Here is a 9,856-nt window from a genome sequence, read left to right on the forward strand (position 1 = left end):
GAAAAAATACAGTTATACCGACGACAATATCGTAATCTGAAGATTTCGGAGCTCCGGGTCGTCGGTGTCTCGTAGCAGCACTTCGGGATCGTCTCGTGAGCAGCTTGTAGCAGAAAGATTGCTTGGAAGTTCTTGTTCAGAGCTGCTGGTCGAAACCCCTTATAAAGGGTGTTCAAGGCGCCTTCTACTGTTCACCAAGGCGCCTTGAACAGCCGAGTCAGCCGCGGAGATCAGCACAGACTTGGTCGAACTTCATCCAGTTCAAGGCGCCTTCAGCCTACCCAAGGCGCCTTCAACCTTCGACCCAAGGCGCCTTGAACTTCATCTAAGGCGCCTCCAACCTTCTGCGCTGGCTTTTCCTGGTTCGCACCCGAGGCGCCTCCAAGTTCCATGGAGGCGCCTCGGACACTGTTCATCCGAGTTGTAACTTGCTCCTTTGTTCCTGCAAAATGTGTTAGTCCCAAACACATACCCTGCAAAACAAAGTTAGCACAGAAACATAATGAATGATAAAAGTTTTGACAGCATTCGAACTGTCCGGGCATGACTTTAGGTTTCCAACCGGAAACCCTAGGTCGACCCAACGCCTATTATTCCCTCTACGGGGAACGCGTCCTCACCTACTCCACTCAGGATATTTACCTGTTGCCAGTGCGATCCTCCAGATCGACTGGACTTTTGCTCAGCACTCGACGCTTCCGGACTTTCTGCTGGACATCCGCTTCCCGGCTAGTCCAGACTTTCACCTGGTTCGCGACACCAGGACTTTCCACCTAAGGTTACCACCCCCTAGGACTTTTGCCTGAAGCCATCGACCTGCCAAGACTTTCCGCATAGGGTTACCACCCCTTATGACCAAGGGTTACCACCCCCTATGACCTAGGGTTACCACCCCCTAGGGTTTTCACCTGCCTAACCGCAGCTAGGACTTTTGCCTAAGTATCACTTAGGACTTTCCTGCAAGCTCCATGAACTTTGTTAGATAACACCACCACTTAACTTTGAGCCCTTTGCCATAATCAAAACTCAGGTTCGATCATCTGGTGCTCACTGCACCAACAGTTTAGACTATTGGGCCCGTCATATAACATTGAATGAGTAGCTATGGCAAGATCGAGCAAGTGACAGTAATGGTACCGAGTGAGTAATGAAAATGATGCTGAGCGGGTGGTGATACGTGAGGAATGCCGAGCGGGCGGCAATATGTAAGTGTTGAGCAAGAGATGATATGTAAGTACCGAGTGGGAGGTGATATGTAAGGAATGCTGAGCGGGTGATGATATGTAAGGGTCGAGCAGGCAGCTATATGCGTGTACTGAGAGTGCGGTGATATGTAAGGAATGTTGAGCGGGCAACAAAATATAAGGGTTGAACAGGCGACAATATATGAGTACTGAGCGAGCGGTGATATGTAAGTACCGAGTAGACGGTGATATGTGAGGAATGCCGAGCCGGTGATGATATGTAAGTGCTGAGCAAACAATGATATGTGAGGAATGCTGAGTGAGAGGTGATATGTAAGTGCCGAGCAGGCGATGGTCATGCCCAAGTGGATGAGTGTTGGGAGTTATGCCCAAGTGAATGAGTGGCAAGAGTCGAAATAGCCAATCGGCTAGTAAGTGGGTGTGTGAGCCTTGCATGCTTATAACTCGCAACTGAGGCAAGAGTTTGGGTTATAAGTGTGAGAGCAAGCTCACGTATAACTCGGTCGGGTGGCTTAAGAGTTTAGGACAGGCGCAAGAGCAGGCTAGCTTATAACTGGATCGAGCGATGCGAGATTCTGGGATGCAAGCACGAGGGAAGACTCGCTTATAACTCAAACGGGTGGCTCAAGAGTCTGGGACATTGGCACGAGAGCATGCTCGCTTATAACTCGATCGGGAAGCACAAAGTATGGAACAAATACGAGGACAGACTCGCTTATAACTAGGTCGGGTGGCACAAGAGTCTGGGATATATGCATGAGGGCGGACTCACTTATAATTCGGTCAGGTGACATGAGAGTCTAGGACATTGGCGCTAAGGCATGCTCGCTTATAACTCGGTCGGTGGCACGAGAGTCTAGGACATTGGCGCAAGGGCAGACTCGCTTATAACTCGGTCGGGTGGCGTGAGGATCTGGGATAGTCGATCAGATTGTCGTTGGACGCAAGAGCCATGTTTGCTTATAACTTATAGCCGAGGTGAGAGTCTGGGATAGCTGACCGAATGATCATTAGGAACAAGAGTCTTGCTCGCTTATAACTAGCAGCTGAGGCAAGAGTCTGGGATAGCGGACTGGATGGTCGTTGGCTGAAAGAGCTTTGCTCATTTATAACTTATCGCTGGGATAAGAGTCTAGGATAACCAACCAGATGGTTGTTGGGTATGAGAGTGTTGCTCACTTATAACTCTCCACTAGGGCGAAAGTATGGCATAGCCGACCGGATGATCATTGGATGTGAAAGCCTTGCTCACTTATAGCTCGTCGTTGGGGTGAGAGTCTGGGATAACCGACTAGATAGTCGTTGGGCGCAAGAACCTTGCTAGCTTATAACTAGCCATTGGGGGTGAGAGTTTGGGATAGCCGACCATATGGTCCTTGGGTGTGAGAGCCTTGGTCGTTTATGACTCTATCCTAGGGCGAAAGTCTGGAATAGCCGACAGGATAGTCGTTGGGCGCGAGAATCTTCCTCTCTTATAACTCACAACTGGGGTGAGAGTCTGGAGTAGCCGACCGGATGGTCATTGGGCATGAGAGCCTTGCTCGCTTATAGCTTGCCGCTTGGCCGAGAGTCTGGGATAGCCGACCGGATGGTCGTTTGGCACGAGAGTCATTCTCACTTATAACTCGCATCTAGGGAGAAAGTCTAGGATAGCTGACCGGATGGTTGTTGGGCTCGAGAGCCTTGCTCACTTATAACTTGCAATTGAGGAGAGAGTCTGGATAGCCGACCGGATGGTCGTTGGGTGCGAGAGCCTTGTTTGATTATAACTCGCAGCTAGAGTGAGAGTCTAGGATAACCAACCAGATGGTTATTGGGCACGAGAGTCATTCTCGCTTATAACTCACAACAGGGGTGAGAGTCTGGATTTTCATAAGTCAGAATTCGTTGATAAAGCATTGCTAATTAATGTTGATAAAACTTTTAAACACTGCTGATTGAACTGCTTGATCGATTGAAGTTGAGCTAATTTTGATAGGAATTTCTCGGAGTCAGTCGATCGTTGTTACTTTCATTTCCATGAATAATTTAGCCTTGCTTATTTTGACTATAATGAGAATCTAGTTAACCATGGGTTTGAAATTTACCTTTTTACGGGTCGACCGATCATTTAGAAGTACCGATCATGTGGCCATTTGGAGATATTGACCAAGTGACTATTTAGAAATACTGGTCGTGTGGCTATTTGGAGATATGGGTCGAGTGACCATTTGGAAATACCAACCATATGACCATTTAGTGATACGAGTTGAGTGACCATTTAAAAATATCGATCATGTAACCATTTGGAGATATTGGTCGAGTGGCCATTTAGAAATACCAGTCAAGTGACCATTTAGAAATAACAACCATGTGGCCATTTGAAGCTACTAGTCATGTGGCCATTTAAAAATAATAGTCGCTGAGTGACCATTAAGAGAAGAGCTTCCTACCTGATAAGTATATGGATATAATCTAAATTTAAACTCTCAAACTCAAGTTTTAGACTTATCTGTCAATATGACTTAAGCGGATAATCTCAAGTTGCCAATCAGGACAAATGGGTTTCTTAGGACGATTGAACTGTCATTTGGAGCTTGGATGAATCTGCTTGGGGTTAAATTTAATTCCATTTTGATGGAGCTGCCGATCGGCTTAAATTGCATTGTGCTTTGAAATATTTGTCTCAATTCCTCAATTCTCAAATATTCACGGAGTCGGGGAGAGACCGGGAAATTCCAGTTCACTACTCTTGCACTGTAGTGGTGATGCATTTGTCGAAGTCCTCTAAAGTCATGACGATATTGATTGCATCGATTGTGTCCATCTTTACGTTTCAGAATACACGAAGATTCTCACAGACAACGCTAAATTTGATCTTGTTTGGAAGCTGAGTAGATGGAGGGGCTGTCGATGTGGCTAGAATGTTGACAGAGGAGATACTTCAAGTTTGACGATGCGGACCAAGAGCTGGGAGTTGTGGACCTGCGCATACCACAGATAGAGCCAATGGGAACATTAGAGCAAGACCAGGGAGGGGGTCCCTAGCGCAGGTACTTTGACGCTCAAGTTAGAATAGTAGCCGAGCAAAATGGAGAAGAAGATGAATAGTAAAATAGTAAAATAATGGTATTTGAGTGCCTTTGGATGTGTTTGCGTAAGTGAGTGTATCTAGCCAACGGAGAGGACTTTTTTTATAGCGTCTCTCATACCCTTCATAATAATGAGGCGACAGACAATATCTGGTGTCAGAATATATCAGGTGATGGAGTATGTATAGTAGCTCTCCTCTGGGCAGAGGAATGTTCAATTTTGTGTATATGCTAGAATAAGGGAATATTCTCTGGTGAGTAGCTGCTATTTTCTAACAAGTTGTTACGATTTTCTGACAATACTGTCCCCTAGCAGGGATTCGACTGGCTCTAGGTCCAGGCGGTTCTAGGACTCGACCGGCTATATGCTGAGAGACTTGAATAGGAGAAGTGGAGAGCTGAGCTCGTATGCTTGGTCGACTCTAGGGCTCAATCGACTGTATGCTGATAAACTTGCACATAGAAAGTCGGGAGCTGAGCTCGTATGCCCGGCCGACTCTAAGGTCGCCCGGGTTTATGATGAGAACCTTACATTGGAGAAGCAGGGAGCAGGGCCCCGTAAGTCCGACTGACGCTGGGACCGACCAGGTTTTTGTTGAGAACCTTACACTGGAGAAGCAGGGAGCTGGGCCCCGTAAGTCCAACCAATACTAGGATCGGCCGGATTTATGTTGAGAACCTTATATTAGAAAAACAGAAAGCTGGGCTCCGTAAGTCCGATCGACTCTGTGGTCACTCGGGTTTATGCTGGAACTCTGCTTTTGAGAGGTGGTTCGTTCGGATACGTGTACCCGACCTATGACTACCATCTCACATTGACTTTAATCGCCACGTCAACTTGACTATTGACCCCACTTTATCTCGTGGACCACTTACAACACGCCGTATCACCATACATGATATTTTTACTAAGCTGATCGGCATGTAATGTAACTACTAGAAAGGTAAATGATGGTATGTATTGATTACTACCCTGTCACAGACTACACGAGAATTCCGACCGAAAAGAAGAGACATCATCCATCAGCCGCGCAAGGGATAAGTCGCTAGTGCTGCCAATAGGAAGTATTCATGATTGCGACATTGCAAAACCTAGGATAAACTTGAAAGAGCATGTAAGCTATCAGCAATTGCGAGATAAATAATTTAAGAAGAGGCATATTGAAGAGAAGAGAAGGTCCTAAAGTTTCATTCGGAGGATGATCAGTCACCAAGAGGAGTAACTGAGATATTAGCTTGATATCTTTCTTCTTCTCTTTAGTTCAATGACTAAAATGTCTGCAGCAAAACAAAAGTAAAAAAAGCCATGAAAAATTGAAATTCAACACAATGCTCCTTATACATAGGTAAAGGAATTTCTAATCTCTCTGTAAATCACTGAGGGTCATCAATTGTTGTTCAAGCATATCCTTTTAAGCAATGCAAAAGTTTACTATACAAAAAATTGTCTGGTTTGACACCATTTTGAATCATTCTACCATAGAACATCTTGGCTTCGACTAATCTTTCAATTTCACATAATTTAGTGATCAAAATGGTGTATGCCACAACATCGGGCAACAAACCTCTGCTAGTAGCACATTGAAAAGCCAACCATGCTTCCTCTATGCAATCTTTCTTGCAAAGTCCATCTATCAGGACACTGTAACTAATAATGTTTGGGAGGATTCGATGTTCCAACATAGATTCATGTAGCTCCATGGCATTCTCCATTCTTTCAGCTTTGAAATAGCCATCTGCCAGACAGCTATAGGTCACCACATTAGGCCACGCACCATGATCAACCATCTTACTGAACAATTGTTGTGCCTCCTCCATTCTCCCTTCCTTGCAATATGAATGAATCAAAATCGTATAGGTTATAGTATTTGGCTTAAATACTCTACCAATCCATCTTCCAAATAATTCAACAGCTTCATCCAGTTTTCCTAGATAGCATAAGCCACAAATTATTGTATTACAAGTAACAGCATCAGGCTTGAAGCCCTCTTTTATTAGCTGGGTGATCAATTTCAGTGCCTCATCCACTTGACCCTCCTTGAAAAGAGAATTGATGAGAACATTATAAATAAAAATATCAGGCTGAACACCATTTCTCTGCATCATGTCAAACACTTTAAAGCCAGCAAGTTGATAACCAAGCTTGCAGAAACCATCAATCAAGCTGCAATACATCAATGCATCCGGTGCAAAGCCCCTTTTTAAGATTTGAAAGAATAAATTTACAGCATCATGTAACCTTCCACCACTTGCCATTCCTTTGATAAGCACCGTAAAAGTAACTATGTCAGCTTCAACATTATTCAATATCAATAATCTGTATAATCTAACTGCATCTTTGAATCTGCTGACTGAACAAGATCCATCTATTAATATATTATACGTAACAAGGTTAGTTACCAAGCCAAACTTGAAAAATAATCTAAGTGCATCATCAATCTTGCCCCACCGACAGAGACCCTTTATAAGCAAATTCTGAAGTATCATATCGGGTTTGCAATTCGAATGTATCACCTTGTTATATAGTGCAAATGCTTCTCTCAAGTTTCCACTATTGCAGAGACCATCTATGAGGCCACTAAATGTCATAACATTTGGCTCAAGCAACTGCTTCACCATCAAAGATAGGACCCCATAAGCCTCATCAACTCTATCATCCTGACACAGTCCATGGATCAGAATGCCATATGTAATAGCTGTTGCCGCTACACCATCATCAACCATCCTATTATAGAACTCAAATGCTTTCTGCACCTCCCGAAGCCTAACATAGCCATTGATAAGTGAACTATAGACCACGGCGTCAGGTTTAATCCCACTAGTCAAGGCCTTGTGAAACAGACTATTCCCCTCCTCTGTTCTTCCTTGCTTGCAGAACGCATGGATCAAGATACTATACACAACCAAATCAGATTTTATGCCCCTCTCTCCCATCAGCTCATAAACCTCAATGGCATCATCCAACCTGCCCTCTTTACAGCAAGCATGAATCAAAGTGCTATAAGTCACCACGCTCGGCTTTGGACCAACTTCTAAAGTCAAGTAAAACAGATCAAATGCCGTGCCAATCTGATTCTCTTTGCACAGAGTATTCAGAAATTTGGTCAATTCATGAACGGGGGGTACAAACCCTTTCTTCGCCAAGTTCCAATGGTACGAGATGATCTGTTCAGTGCATCTTTTCTTCAGAAGAGTACTCATCACAGTGCTATAAAGGTCTGAACTTTCCTGGCTCAGTAACACATCCATATTACCCATACTGATTAAGGAATTCAAGACCTCTGAGACAACGACCCAAGAAAGTGATATGCCCACCCTGCGAGCCCACAAAAAAACCTGGAAAGATCGGTCGATCATCCCAGCACGACTGTAGCATTTCATCAAACATGTACAGGCCATTCCAGCTTCCGGGTGAGGAGGTGCAGGGAACACAGAGAGAACATCCTTTAGGTCGAACTCCCGCACCATGCAGTTGACGATACTGTCTGCTTCGCTGAACATGCGGCAGCGTAGCGAGGAGATGGCGGCGATGGAGAGGGAGAGGAGGGTAGGGGGTGCGCGTAGATGTCGCTCGGACCATCGGAAGAAGCGGACAGCAGAGGGCGGGTCGGTGCGGAGTAGGTGGAGCAAGGATTCAACGTGGGTGGTGCGTAGGGCGGCGGAGACGGGGAGGAGGCCGGGGTCGGGGTCGCGGTCGCGGCGGCGGTAGAAGGCGGCGGCGATCTGGCGGAGGAATGCGGAGGCGACGGCGGTGGGGTGGTCGGAGGAGAAGCGGCGAAGGGGGGAAAAGCGACGGAGCAGGAGCCAACGCGGCGGAGGAGAGTGAGATGCGACCATGGACATGTGGACGGTCACTGGATCGATCGTTGACGGTGAGCTCTCGCGAAGATATTTAATTTGAAACTGGGTAATATTAAAACTTAATATAAATAAATAATGTTAAGGCATACAATAGGATCCGTGGCGCAATGGTAGCGCGTCTGACTCCAGATCAGAAGGTTGCGTGTTCGATTCACGTCGGGTTCAAATTTCCTAGCGCCGCAATTTATTTTTAGATAATTCAATCAAATCTAGTAATTACTAATTAACGTATTTCCTCCTATTGCCCGTCAACTTCTAAAATATTCATCCTATTTAACATTTGAACAATGGTAAAAGAGTTAAATTGTATTTATATGAAAAATTATGATATAAACAAAGCACAAAATGATATTTAAATTTTAAATATCACTAAATATTTATATATTTTACCTATTAAATATCTCATTTTTAAATTTTATAATCAAATATCTTACCAACGACATTCAAATTCCATAATAAAATATTATAATTAATTTAATAATATATTTTATTTAAACAAATGGAGTATAAAAGCATTCATAATGTATTATCATTATAATACTTACCACCTCATTAAAAAACATAAATTCGACTGCCACATATTCATTATAACAATATATCACTTTTACACATATTTTTTTTAATATTAATACTCATTATTTATGAATCTACTGCCACATACTCATTATAACAATATATCTATTTCACACACATTCTTTTTAACATTAACAATCATTATTTATTGGTTCCACAGTTCACTCAATTATCTTAAAATTATATCATATTAAATAAATATATTTTAAAATATTTAAATTATTATTATTATTAATCTTACTTTTTAAAAAATAATTTTACTATTTTTCAAAAATAATATTTAATTTTTAAATATATTTATTAAATAAAATAGTTGTTTGTGGCCCACCAAATCCATATTTAATTTTTAATTTTAAAATTTATATATTTTTTAATAAATAAAATTAAAAAAAAAATAAACACAAACACATTCAAGTGAAGGGATGTTATAACACCCCTTCATAATATTGTTTAACACCGAGGGGTGTTATAACACTCCATTAACATATGCATTATGGATGCTCTAAGAAATAATTTTTTTAAAAAAAATACAACATACACGAATGAATATTTTATAGGTTCAAAATTAAAATACGAAAGTATAAATCATGTTAATAAAACATAAAATAATAAATCATAGAAATTACAAACTATAATTAGTTAATAAAATAAACAAATTTACTATATATTTAAACTTTTCTTCAGTTACTCATATATTACTAGATAGTCCTGAAGTTGCTTATTTGTCATATCTTGTACGTCCATTATGAGGAGTTGATACATTTTCTTACTGTTATTAGACTCCTTCAAATGTGCTACGAATTATTGCACAACCTTATTCAATATAATATATCAATTTAGGTCATACTCTTTCTTTGTTGTTCCTCTTTACTACCTTCTATCACATTGGACGAGATTGAGAGTCTCTATTCTTCACATCAATAGTAGTGTTAGGATTAGAAAAATCAATATGCGCACTTGATGATTCTAATATTCTTGCTTTCTTTATACTCTATCGTTTTAAGGATTGAGGAGTGTATATTGGTGTAATATACTAAAAATATAATAAAGATTTAAATATAATTCAAATATGGTATAATTAAATTATTTTAAAAAAATAAATATATTCCAGTGGATAATTTATCAGAAAATAAGTTTATAGGAATT

The 9,856-nt window shown here is 41.8% G+C and overlaps 1 protein-coding gene and 1 non-coding gene across 2 annotated transcripts; one reads left to right on the forward strand and one right to left on the reverse strand.

Annotated features, from left to right (window-relative positions):
• Positions 1–5,571: 5,571 nt before the first annotated feature.
• LOC122056716 (putative pentatricopeptide repeat-containing protein At1g31840) lies at positions 5,572–8,135 on the reverse strand. The gene has a single exon (XM_042618800.1). The coding sequence runs from the start codon at positions 8,117–8,119 to the stop codon at positions 5,675–5,677; it is 2,445 nt and encodes an 814-aa protein (XP_042474734.1). The 5' UTR covers positions 8,120–8,135; the 3' UTR covers positions 5,572–5,674.
• Positions 8,136–8,230: 95 nt separating this feature from the next.
• On the forward strand, positions 8,231–8,302 carry TRNAW-CCA. The gene has a single exon. It is a non-coding gene; the product is annotated as a tRNA-Trp (tRNA).
• The last annotated feature ends 1,554 nt before the right edge of the window (positions 8,303–9,856 follow it).

The sequence above is a fragment of the Zingiber officinale genome, chromosome 3B (genome assembly GCF_018446385.1).
Source record: "Zingiber officinale cultivar Zhangliang chromosome 3B, Zo_v1.1, whole genome shotgun sequence".
Classification (NCBI taxonomy): domain Eukaryota; kingdom Viridiplantae; phylum Streptophyta; class Magnoliopsida; order Zingiberales; family Zingiberaceae; genus Zingiber; species Zingiber officinale.